Source organism: Leguminivora glycinivorella, chromosome 3 (assembly GCF_023078275.1).
Source record: "Leguminivora glycinivorella isolate SPB_JAAS2020 chromosome 3, LegGlyc_1.1, whole genome shotgun sequence".
Taxonomy (NCBI): Eukaryota; Metazoa; Arthropoda; class Insecta; order Lepidoptera; family Tortricidae; genus Leguminivora; species Leguminivora glycinivorella.
Window position 1 is genome coordinate 310,176 of NC_062973.1, and position 13,001 is coordinate 323,176.

The 13,001-nt window shown below is 40.1% G+C and overlaps 3 protein-coding genes across 4 annotated transcripts in view; 1 reads left to right on the plus strand and 2 right to left on the minus strand.

Annotated features, from left to right (window-relative positions):
- Positions 1 to 858: 858 nt before the first annotated feature.
- On the minus strand, positions 859 to 7,829 carry LOC125242702 (NKAP family protein CG6066). 2 transcript variants are annotated; one of them, XM_048151598.1, is made up of 5 exons: positions 7,210 to 7,829; positions 6,877 to 7,036; positions 6,368 to 6,579; positions 1,882 to 2,143; positions 859 to 1,537 (listed from the first exon to the last, which is right to left on the minus strand). In XM_048151598.1, exons 1-5 carry the CDS (start codon positions 7,580 to 7,582, stop codon positions 1,363 to 1,365), a joined length of 1,182 nt encoding a protein of 393 aa, XP_048007555.1. In that variant the 5' UTR covers positions 7,583 to 7,829; the 3' UTR covers positions 859 to 1,362. The 2 variants fall into 2 exon arrangements, with proteins under 2 accessions (XP_048007555.1, XP_048007554.1); XM_048151597.1 differs by having other exon boundaries at positions 7,198 to 7,829.
- A 485-nt stretch (positions 7,830 to 8,314) lies between these two features.
- On the plus strand, positions 8,315 to 10,773 carry LOC125224776 (transmembrane protein 138-like). The gene is made up of 4 exons (XM_048128228.1): positions 8,315 to 8,510; positions 8,583 to 8,655; positions 9,141 to 9,312; positions 9,913 to 10,773. The coding sequence occupies exons 1-4, from the start codon at positions 8,383 to 8,385 to the stop codon at positions 10,029 to 10,031; spliced, it is 492 nt and encodes a 163-aa protein (XP_047984185.1). The 5' UTR covers positions 8,315 to 8,382; the 3' UTR covers positions 10,032 to 10,773.
- A 1,334-nt stretch (positions 10,774 to 12,107) lies between these two features.
- LOC125242763 overlaps positions 12,108 to 13,001 on the minus strand; it is a 41,679-nt gene continuing 40,785 nt past the window's right edge. Inside the window, exons 46-47 of the mRNA XM_048151697.1 lie at positions 12,502 to 12,669; positions 12,108 to 12,259 (exon numbers count right to left, since the gene is read on the minus strand). Of these exons, the coding sequence (XP_048007654.1) occupies positions 12,200 to 12,259; positions 12,502 to 12,669 (228 nt within the window). The 3' untranslated portion in view covers positions 12,108 to 12,199. The remainder of the gene's footprint in view (positions 12,260 to 12,501; positions 12,670 to 13,001) is intronic.

Sequence of the window (13,001 nt, forward strand, 5' to 3'; positions counted from 1 at the left end):
AATTACGTTACCCTGCTACAGTACAGATAGTTACACTACTTTTACAGTTAATTTCCACACTTTGTGTCTGAAATTGGGTTTATAACCTGATAAAATAACGTGTCTGTTAATAATAATAGTGTATCTAAGGTTTTTGTATCTTGTTCAAGTCAGCCTCGCCTACATCTTTTTTTTTTGGTTTTGATCTGCGATGTATAATAATGTCATTTCTCTAACTATTCGCTGACTAAAGCTAAACGTCATCACGAAAATCTCTTTATGCGTTTCTGGCACCGAGATATTCGCGGATCGAAGGCTATTTCGACTGATACATCTGTCAAATCGGTTCAACTGATTCACTTATTCTTCTATGCTATGCCAATAGGGCTACCAAAGGCTTGCGCGCCAGCTGACTCGCCACCAGGAGATAATAAACAGGTCTCTATAAAGACCTCGGATATACAAACGGCACAAATAATATAAAAATTTTACCTTCCAATAAAATTTGTATTATTTTGCCTGGTATATCCGAGGTCTGAGTGATGCCTTCCTGGTAGGCTTAATATACCGTCGGCACTTCTCCTCAACAATGAGGGTGGCTGGTGGCGAGTCGGGGCGCGGGGGGCCTTGTGTTGCAGGTGGGGAAAAACGGGACTACCAACATCGCGGCGGTGAGACGCCGGAGCGACTTACAACGAACGATGGCGCCATCTATCGGTCCGATGCGACGTCTACGACGTACTCTCTCTATAAAGACCTCGGATATACCAGGCAAAATAATACAAATTTTATTGGAAGGTAAAATTTTTATATTATAAGAAGATAAACCTAATGTTATGTTTTTTATGTTGTTCGTAAGAAAATAAAAAAATATTTTTAAAATGTTGTTTAATTTATTTTTAAATATTATATTACACATTAACTTATTCTGATACTAACCGATATTCAACAGATCAGTCTATCATTCACAATTTCCTTGGATTAGATCTAACAATTCATTTGTTACCATATTCTAGCAAATATTCGATTTGAAGTAACTGTCCATTAGTTCAGGCGTAGACAATCGAGAGTGCACTCTACACATTTCACATTCAACACATTTAGGCATTTATTAGACCATCAGAAAATAAAGAGCAACTAAGAAACTGCTATGTCCGTAAACAATACAAATGAAACTTCGTAAAGTTCTTTGAGTGTTTTATAGATATTATATCCAAGGGGCGGGGAATTTCGAACCATAATTCTCGAAGACTTTAGAGACGCGTTTTAGTTTTAAGAGTATGATGGCAAGTATTTTGCCACAACGGACTAACACTAAAGGGTAGACTCGATCCCCACCGGCTTTCCTAGTCATTGATCACTTTACGCCACTAGTCTACACCGCTACGTGTCGTCTCTCCTAGCCGTCCTCGCGCGGAGCACGGTGCGGAACTGCGCGAGGATGGCGCCCTCGCGCTTGGCGCGCTCCTCCTTGCTGAAGGCGGCGAGCGCGCGCTTCTCGTCCGCCGAGTAGATCTGGTTCTCCTTGCGGATACGCACGGCTTCCATGCGACGATGTCTGTGGGCAAAAGTGACATTTCATTTTTTATTTCTAACTAGAGATGCGTCAAAACATTATGACGCACAAAGTTCAAGAGCTCAATCGCAAAGCTTTCGTAGCGAGCGATACGCAACTGATACGACCCTGACAAGAATCTAACCGTCCTAATACGGAACGGCGGCGATAGAATCGCGTGTCGGTCGTCAAAGAGCGTGAGCGATCGTGCACTTTACTAAAAGTCCTATTTTTTTTATTTATTTAAAACTTTTGTGGGCTCACAGGTGATCCCGAAAAGCTCACAAGATAGTGCTGCGTGACATCCACGGTACCTACTAAATAACGCAAAGAACTGAGCTACTAACCTGCTCCCACTCATGACGTATCCAACACTCTCATACGAAGCGATCTCATCGCTGGTGAGGCCGATCTCTCCCCTCCGGGGTATCCGCTTGCCGTCCTGCACGAAGGCGACCATGGCGGCGCCCTCGCCGGGCAGCAGCGCGCGCCCGAACTCGCGCAGCGGGCCGGCGCCGGCGCCGGCGCTGGACGCGTCCACGGCGGGCGAGGGGCCGGGGATCGCGTCGTCTACTTCCACTGACGTTCGAGCGATCAGCTCGTGCTCTTCTAAAATTAGAAAGACAAATGTATCGTGTTAAAAATCACTTTCAAAACCTATTTGACAATGGACAACAAACTGTTAGAAATTAGCAACAGCATTTTGTGCCTATTATTTTTACCCTACTCGTTATTTCTCAGCACTTTAGATGGGATATAATTATTTTCTGACACCCTTTGTTAGTAAAAAACCGCTCGCTTTTACTATTAAGAGCGTTATAACATTTCGGCGTCGGGCGAAATTAGGTATTTTACCCGCCGCGCGAGCCCAATATGCCGACCCTTTCTAGCACGTCTTATCACTCGCTCGCACTACAATAATGGACAAAACAATCTTGATCCTTTCTATGGAATTTTGGTAACAACCACAATCTACTATCTCGATATAAACTTTTGGTTTCTAATAAACATTATTTTGTACGAAAATACGAGAATATAGCGCGAAATAATATCAATTATGTTAAAATTTATTTAAAAAATTAAAGTAATAATTATAAAAGTAGATCCCATCCCAAATATTTGCTTTTGTTATATGATAAGTATTAGAGTAAAGTATAATTATATTAATATGATGATAAAATAAGACAAATACAATTCTAATTACTTCAAGGTGGTGCTCAGGGTCTGATGATGGAGCCAGATGGTGGTCACCAATACCAATGAACAATATGACTATACAACTTCGTGGTTTACATGTCATTCTAGCATTTTCACTTTCACATTTCAAGTGCATATACCACGAGTATAGGTTTTCGGGTGTGCTGATTTAAAAATTAATGACCGATTTGGAATCTGACATTGCTGACTGTCACTTTGACACAAAAGTCGTCATGGGTGTCGTAAAATAGGTTTTAGGGGTGCTGATTCCAAAATTAATGGCCAATGTGGAATCTGACATTGCTGACTGTCACTTTGACACAAAAGTCGTCATGGGTGTCGTCAAATAGGTTTGCGGGGGTGCTGATTCCAAAATTAATGAACAATGTGGAATCTGACATTGCTGACTGTCACTTTGACACAAAAGTCGTCATGGGTGTCGTAAAATAGGTTTTAGGGGTGCTGATTCCAAAATTAATGACCAATGTGGAATCTGACATTGCTGACTGTCACTTTGACACAAAAGTCGTCATGGGTGTCGTCAAATAGGTTTGCGGGGGTGCTGATTCCAAAATTAATGAACAATGTGGAATCTGACATTGCTGACTGTCACTTTGACACAAAAGTCGTCATGGGTGTCGTAAAATTGGTTTTAGGGGGTGCTAATTCCAAAATTAATGACCAATGTGGAATCTAACATTGCTGACTGCCACTTTGACACAAAAGTCATCATGGGTGTCGTAAAATAGGTTTTAGGGGGTGCTGATTCCAAAAATAATGACTAATGTGGAATCTAACATTGCTGACTGTCACTTTGACACAAAAGTCGTCATGGGTGTCGTCAAATAGGTTTCCGGAGGTGCTGATTTGAAAATTAATGACCGATTTGGAATCTTGACATTGCTGACTGTCACTTTGACACAAAAGTCGTCATGGGTGTCTTCAAAAAGGTTTCCGGGGGTGCTGATTCCAAAATTAACGACTATTTTGGAATCTCACAGTGCTAATTGTAATTTTGACACAAAAGGAATCATGGGTGTAGTCAAATAGTTTTTAGGGGCACTGATTCCAAAATTAATGAAATGATTTAAAAAGTAATGACCGATTTGGAACCTGACATTGCACAGTACCCCTGGAAAGGAAACCTATTTGACGACACCCATAACGACTTTTATGTCAAAGTGACAGTCAGCAATGTCAGATTCCAAATTGATCATTAATATTGAGATCAGTACCCATGAAAACCTATTTGAAGACACCCATGATCACTTTTGTGTCAAAGTGACAGTCAACAGTGTCAGATTCCAAATTGGTCATTAGTTTTCAAACACCTCCGGATACCTATTTGACGACACCCATGACGACTTTTGTGTCAAAGTGACAGTCAGCAATGTCAGATTCCAAATTGGTCACTAATTTTGGAATCAGCACCCCCTAAAACCTATTTTACGACACCCATGACGACTTTTGTGTCAAAGTGACAGTCAGCAATGTCAGATTGAACATTGGTCATTAAGTTTGGAATCAGCACCCCCTAAAACCTATTTTACGACACCCATGACGACTTTTGTGTCAGAGTGACAGTCAGCAATGTCAGATTGAACATTGGTCATTAATTTTGGAATCAGCACCCCCTAAAACCTATTTTACGACACCCATGACGACTTTTGTGTCAAAGTGACAGTCAGCAATGTCAGATTCCACATTGGTCATTAATTTTGGAATCAGCAGTCAGCACCCCCCAAAACCTATTTTACGACACCCATGACGACTTTTGTGTCAAAGTGACAGTCAGCAATGTCAGATTCCAAATTGGTCAATAATTTTGGAATCAGCACCCCCTAAAACCTATTTTACGACACCCATGACGACTTTTGTGTCAGAGTGACAGTCAGCAATGTCAGATTGAACATTAGTCATTAATTTTGGAATCAGCACCTCCTAAAACCTATTTTACGACACCCATGACGACTTTTGTGTCAAAGTGACAGTCAGCAATCTGAGGTACTACATATTCGTAATCTGAAAGTAATCAAGTCAATAATTTCAGTTATTTTGAATCGACTATGATTCCGAATTATTGGTAATAGTAATGATTGTATAGATGATTAGTGATTCCTTTACATGTAATGGTAATTTACCGTTTCACTTGATTACATTACAAGTAATCTAACACCCAGTAGTGTCAGATTACAAAGTAAAATCAAGTAATCGTGTAATCCGGAATCGATTACGATTTCCCCATCTCTGGGTTTAGTTATATGGTTCATTGGTACTGGTGACCACCATCTGGCTCCATCATCAGACCCTGAGTACCACCTCTTGTCAAAGGTCTTGTTGAGACGAACCCAACGAGCCTAAACACGAAGTCGTTTACTTACATGGTTCACTGGTACTGGTGACCACCTTCTGGCTCCATCATCAGATCCCGAGTACCATCTTGATGTGTCTTATCATCTTGACCGTATTGTAATTTTCACATTTTTATCATCACAACGTTGTAATACTTTAACATTTAAACATAACAAAGTATTACAAAAGCAAATATTTACGGATCTAGGATCAAATTCGTTGGTCGCTGTTTACACACACACAATGCGAGGATAGCCCGTGTAGAAACAAGGCGTCCGACCCACACAACAATAAATATTCTCGACGTTTGCGATGAAAACTCGGAGACCAAAGCAACATACGTCTTACCTCCTCGAGCTCCGGCGCGGCACTGAAATCGCAGGCGTCCGTCGCCGGTAAAATAGCGACAGGAAGGCTAGTTTTCAAAAAATTGGCAAAAAATCATGATAAAATATTATAACGACAAATGGATAACAGCAGTTTAAGCACATTGTGCAGATTATTTATATACTAAAATAACTTCGATAACATGTAGATTTTTGGAGAAATGATCACTTGTTTCGATGTATTTTCAAGACAAAATTGAGTTCGTTTTACTTTCAATTTCTCAATTTCAAAGGATTAAATGATAAATATTGTTTAATGGGCCTTAAGTACAAGATATTTGGAACTTAAATTTACCTCATTTATGAGAGTGATCTTATCAAATTGTACATAATAAGAGCTCCGAATTCTGTGCTTCACGCGGTTTTTCCTAAAGGAGCATCAGAAAAACAATCATTACTAATTGAAAAAGCTTTTTTTTTCATATGTTTTTTATTTAACCGACAGTTAATAAGATGTTCTAACTGAAACAAGTACTTTCACTGTCTTTTAGTATGAGTAAAGTGTACAATTTTGTCGATAAATATTGTGCATTTTACAATATATCGCCTTTTTTTGTCATAGCGCTCTTAACAAAATTAGTTGTAGAAACACCAAAAGAACTATACGCGTTCAAGATAGGTTTAATCCATACTAATATTATAAATGGGAAAGTGTGTGTGTCTGTTTGTTTGTCCATCCTTCATGGCAAAACGGAGCGACGAATTGTCGTGATTTTTTAAGTGGAAATAGTTGAAAGGATGGAGAGTGACATAGGCTACTTTTTGTCTCTTTTTAACGCGAGTGAAGGTCAAATTTATATTTTATAGCTCTTATTTTGAAGCTCAAATTATTCTGTACCAGACCAAAAATAAAACACCTACCAAAAGGTATCTGTAACCAAACCAAGATGCCACTTACTTCCTTTCTCCACCCACACCTCTTCACTGGAACTAGAGTTACTCGAGGAGCTCCGGGACTTCTTCTTGGCTTTCTTGCGCGCCTTCTTCACCTTCTTCAGCTTCTTCTTCAACTTCTTCAGCTTCTGCTTCGTGTCCTCTTTGTCTTTGGACTTCTTCTTTTTCTTGTCTTTGCTTTTTCTGTTGTCCTCCGGCTCAGATTCTTCATCAGAACTGAAATGAATGATTACCAGTTAATGAACCTTATTATTACACATTTTGTTGTTGTTGCTGTTGACAGTGATATTTTTACAAACAGTTTTATAAAAATGTACATTTCATACTAGGCAAGCACACAGGTTCACACAAAATAGGGTGCCTCTCAGAGAAGAAGCACATAAATCAACTCCATGTTGTGTAGAAAGAAACACCCAATACATTAAAGCTTAACCAAACTGCTTTAGACAGACATTTCATTCTGTGGTGGAGAAGAGACTAACCTTCTTTTTAAATGGCACTAATGGTACTCACTCAGGCCTCTGTGGTGACTTGCCCCAAACAGCAGGTACTCCAAGCTCGCCGATGCGCTCCCGTTGCTCGCGGCGAGCATCTAGGAAATCATCCTCTTGAGGCTTGTAGCGTCCGCGGCCTCCTCCACCACCGCCAGTGCCGGTTGCACTGCTACCCAGGCCTGGAACAACCTTAGCTTAAATAATTTCGTCTAACAAGCAAAATGTTTAGTGAACTTCAAACAAACAACTGTTCGCAGAAACTAAGCCTAACCTGTCTCATACACTAAAATATATGCAGTAAGGTAATATTGGCTTATTTCAAGGTTCTGAAGTCTCTTACCTCCTCCAAATCCTCCTCCACCTGAACCAAAACCCCCTCCTGAGCCCAGGCCACCTCCGCCACCAAAGTCTTTGTAAGAGCTACGCGCCCTATCATTACCGCGGCGATCATTGTCCCTGTCCTTCTGAGGCATGTGAGACCTCTCCCGGCTGTGACTGCGCTCTCTGGGCTTCCTATCTCTCTGGCGCTCTTTACTCTGTCTGTCTCTGCTACGGTCTCTCGTGCGCTCTCTCCGGTCTACACTTTTGTCTCTGTGTCGATCTTTACTCCGGTCCCGCGATCGATGCCGCTCCTTACTCCGGTCCCGTCCTCTGTCGCGGCTTCTGCGGCGCTCGCGGCTGCGACTGCGGTGCCTCGAACTGCTGCGATCTCGATCTCGCCCCATGTGTGCTGTTTGATTCACAAATCCCAAATAAACAAACTGAAGTCAAATGATTGTATTGCAATTTTTAACAAAGATTACAATCACTATTTCTCGAAAGTCGGAAGTTTATGATGTTAGAATGAATCGTTAAGTGATAGAATATTGCAAATGACCAATTCAGACGTTTTTGGCGATGTTCTTAATTTTAACCACAAAATATTACGATTTACGAAGGATTTACGCCAAGTTGTGAATGAATGTGATGTGACAATTGACAATAGTGACAAGTGTACATAACATTTCGTTCCACGCCGCATAACGAGTTACATATGGTTTTGAAATGATAATGTAGGCACCTCGTGGTAAAATCTGATGCTTTATAAAAAACCGTTATATAAACTAAACAAATTTTATAGATTTTGTTCAGAAAAATAATCTTAAAAATTAGCGAGTTATCAAATTAAGAACTCATTGTCTCATGCGTGTAATGACTTGAAGATAGAAGTTTCGTTGTGCGTTTTGTTTCTCATTGCTCTTATTAATTAAATATGTTTTAATATATAATTTGTACGTTGTTCATCAATTTCAAAACCTAAATACTTCGCAGAAAAGCTTTTGAGTAAAATTTTTAAACTAATCGAGTAAAAATCAACAAAAAAATATTCACAAATATTTTTTCTGCGTTTTGTTTCACAGTTAAAGTTTCAATCAATATTTTAGATGTACGTACGTCACGAATGACGTCACGTTTGTTGATATGTGCGGTTGATTTGATCGCCTCTCAGTGTTAATATTTTAGATTCTGATTAAACAATGCTAAGATGAAGATATCTACCCCGAGATATACAGTTTGCCTTTTCTTTCAATTAACGTTTTTACTCTGTGACTTAATTTTTAACTGCGCCAGCCTTTTCCCTAGAAGTCGCGATGGCCTCCTCGTATTATTTATGTAAGAAGTCAAGCAAATATATTTATTTTAGATAATAGTACTGACGAGAAACAATAATTTGTATCTATTCAGTTTCCAGGACCTGTTCCTCGTGCTGTCCATCACCTTGCTGCTGATGACATTCTTTTCCACCTATTTATTTCAGGTAGGTAATGATTTCCATATGAACATAGTTTTATTTCCATATTTCCATTATGAATTTTCACTTAAAATCTATATGATTGAAATGTAGGTGTAATAGTACATTACATCAGAGGCCGGGAAAATGAGGATTTCCGGCCAAGTGGGTATATACGGCTATCCGTATCCCTATGGATACGAGGCCGGGAATCCGTTTTCACGCCGAGGCATGTATAGTGCTTTTCTCAAACATACAATGAAATAAAAAAAAATGCTCTAAAGGACAATATTTTATAAAAAAAAGTTACTTTGCAGGCCTAGGCCTAAAAAATAATATGAAATCCCTTTACAGTCCTCTCGAGTTGTTGCGCCCAAAAAGCGATACTTTCCAGCCCATTTTAAGGAACGTAAAGACAATATTTCATTGCATGTTTGAGAAAAATATGTTTTCTATTAAACTGACTTGACTTTATTATTTTATAGTAAACTGATTGTAATGTATGAATACAGGCGGGTCTAGTGGAAGTGCTGGCGCGTCGTTTCCGCGCCGCCGGGTGCGCGTGCGCGATATACGCGGGTGCGTGCGCCGCGCTGCACGCGGCGTGTCTGCTGCACGCCTCCTCCGCGCCCGGCCCGAGCTCCTCACCAACACTGATGCTGCTGTTCACGCTGCAGCGGTGTCGTGAGTATTGTTTTACTGATACTTCGCTAAGTGATTTTACAAAGAGTATTAGTGATTATTCCATGCGCCTACCCTTGCGGCTGTTAAATAAAGTAAGCCTACATAAGTGGCAACTCCAAGTCATATATATCCACCCCTGTTTAGGTCTACATTATTTAAGACCCTGTTTCACAAATGTATTTACCCTCAAACTGGTCTTGACAACTTTATTAGTAATTTAGTAGTCTTAAGGTGCTTTTACACAGGCAACACAATTGCCAGCTCTTCATAGCATTGCCGCGTTTGCTCCATATTTAGTTGGTGCGTATTGAACAAATGCGGCAATGATATGTGAATTGCTGGCAATTTTATTGCTTGTGTAACTGCACCATTAAACAACAACTTAACAAGAATTTATCTTCTTAAGGGTAGACTTGATGTAAAAAATTGCATTGCAGCTATCCCAAAAATTAAATTTCACCTGTGACTGGGATGCATCTGCTGATATTCAGCAGAATAAAAACCAAACCATTGTATTTTTCGCTGTTTCTTTTACTATTGCAATAAAATAGTCTGCACTCCCGCAGAAGCTGAATGTGTGTTTGTATGTTTGTTTGGCAGTGTCTCCATGGTACTACTTCCTGTACAAGCGCGCAGCGCTGCGCGTGAGCGACCCGCGGCTGTACGAGGACGTGGACTGGCTGCCGCGCCCGCGCCCGCCGGCGCGCGACCCGCCCTAAACTAACACCTACTAATGACCGTTGTAGGCTAATCCTTCTTGAACAGTTTAAAGAGTATTGTTGTGTGTGTTAGGGTTTCCCCAAACCTAGCCGACCAAATATCGTTCGTTAGTATGAAAACGCTAACGCGTCGTCGCTAAACATAGCCGTACTCATGTTCATACTAGCGAGCGATTTTTTGGCGAAAGCCGATTCAGTGTCGATATGTTTGTGGAGACCCTTATATCGGCACAATTACATGCTTTCTGCATTTACTTGGTCTACTTACTCTGTATATTCTTTGAAATAGTTTAAACATGTTAAAGGCAATGTTTAAGCTGTGTCATTATTTTGTTTTTATTTGCAAGTCTTAGCACAATATTTAGAAGCAGAATTTATAACTGCTCTAAGATATTATATGCACAAATGTTGTGAATAATGTTTGTTCTTATTTTAATACTTAGACAGCGTAATTTAGAAAAAAATTTTGATAATGATAATACTTATGATATGCAAAATATGATTTGCATCAAAAATTTTACATTGAAAATAACTGACTTCACTTATCCATGTCATTCAGAAATAATACGCCAGAAAGAAAGGTGCGCCCTTCTTAAATAATTATAGTCAAGGAATTGATATCATATCTGTAACTATAACGTAATGTATAAAATTGTAGTTAGGCTGTTAACTGTTTTCTACGCAGATTCTATTTGATGTGGACGAATTTCATATGGTGTTAATAAAGCAAGGCATTCATCTATGTATTTTACTTTTTCTACTTAACCCCAAAAAATTGGACTAAAAATTACTTTAAAATGGTGTACATACATACAACATACATACAATCACGCCTGTATCCCATAAAGGGGTAGGCAGAACACACGAAACTACTAAAGCTTCAGTGCCACTCTTGGCAAATAAGGGGTTGAAAGAATACGAAACTGTGACATAAAATAAAATAAAATGGTGTAAGACACAATAAGGTACATTTTGATAAGGGTGTACATTTTCTGATAAATTAAATAGCTATATTATGTTTGCATCCATATTTTATTGAAACAGACTTATTTACAATATATTCTTAAATATTTAATTTCGCACAATCTATTAAATTATTATGATGAAAATTAATTGATGAATGATTCTAAGGAAGATTTGAACATTGAATTATTGCTCTCTTATAGATTTCCCACCTTACATGGCTTAAATATTACTCTTACTTATTTGTCTACTTCAGGGATTACCAAGTAATTTCATTTCATACGAGGCCCGGTTTTTAAAATAAAGCTCGTATTATGGATCAACATATAATTTAAAAAGAAACCTACAACAATTTGTACGTATGGAAAGTGCCATTGCTTGAAATGGTCGCGTGGTTTTTGTTTACCTACGTTACGGTATTTAGATCACTATGGAAGAGATTGACTATCTAGCAGTTCAATTTGTACTGGAACACGTAGCCTGATCAAATTAGATTGCACTTTCACGAAATGCAATTTGTAAAACATCTATATTAGCTCGGCCTGGGGGAGGGAGTGGGGGGGGGGTGGGACCATGAAGTGCTAAAGCCGTTTAGTTGACGTTGAGAGACAGGGTCGAAGCTATAACTGCTGTTGCTGTGTACCTTTTTCTCGACCTAAACTGAACGTTTTTAGTACTTCATGGTAACCCCCCTGAAAAAGGTTTAACACGAACGTAGTTTGTGAAACATGACTGTTACCAACGACTTTGACTTTTAAAACCCGGTATGAAGTGTGTCCTAAGCTAAGCTCAAGATGCTGTGTTGTTTTGGACTGATGAGGAAGCTCCAAGACGCAGTGAGTAGGCCTCGCGAAGGCCTGTAGACCTCGCGAAGTCTCGTGAAGCCCTGTAGACCTCGCGAAGTCTCGTGAAGGCCTGTAGACCTCGTGAAGTCCCGTGAATGCCTGTAGACGTTGTGAAGTCCCGTGAAGGCCTGTAAACCTCGTGAAGTCTCGTGAAGGCCTGTAGATTTCGTGAAGTCTTGTGAAGGCCTGTAGACCTCGTGAAGTCCCGTGAATGCCTGTAGACCTTGTGAAGTCCCGTGAAGGCCTGTAAACCTCGTGAAGTCTCGTGAAGGCCTGTAGATTTCGTGAAGTCTTGTAGACCTCGTGAAGTCCCGTGAAGGCCTGTTGACCTCGTGAAGTCTTGTGAAGGGCACATGGGGCCTAGAAGTTGGCGCGGCACAGCGGGCAGTTGGACTTGCTCGACGTTTGGAACCATTTGCGCTGTGAACAGATAAATAATAATTTAAATCAAAATTTTAAGAAGAAAGCTTATGTAGAAGAGAACAGCTAGGTTTTATGTTAAGCCCATAATTTCCCATTTCAACCCAATAGTTGAAACGGAAACGCAAGAGACTTAGTCAAATATACCTACATTTAAAGGCAATATCATAGTGGACCTTGATGCGCGAAGGCTAATATTGGATTGAAACGTTCTCAGCGATGAAAGGGTTAAACAAACTCACCAGACACTCGACGTGGAACTTGTTGCGGCACTGGTGGCAGACCACCTTGGGCAGGCGGCCGGTGGCGGGGTGCAGGCGGCAGTAGCAGATGTAGCACTGCGGGGAGGCCTCCACGCGCTTGGCCACGGTGTCCATCCACATACGAATAGCGTTCAGGACGGTGCCGTTCTGTATTAAAAAAAAAAACACAGGCAAATGAATAATAGAACAGGGGCATCAATGAACGTTGAAAACATCGCAGAAAATGCATCCCGTAAATCAGTTCTCGATCAAGTATTTTAAAGCTTGACGCCAACTTTTGTTGAATTGAAAGAGCTGTCAAGGCAAGGACTCTGAAAAACACAGACTCTCAAAAACCAGTTTTAAAATGCGATTGATAAAATGTACTGAAAGATCGAGGCCAAAAGCAGAGTTCTGTAAAAAAACTGGACTTAAAGGGCTCGCTAACGCGAAACGGGGCACGCTGAAATACGGACTGTGATCATATTAACAATATTGGA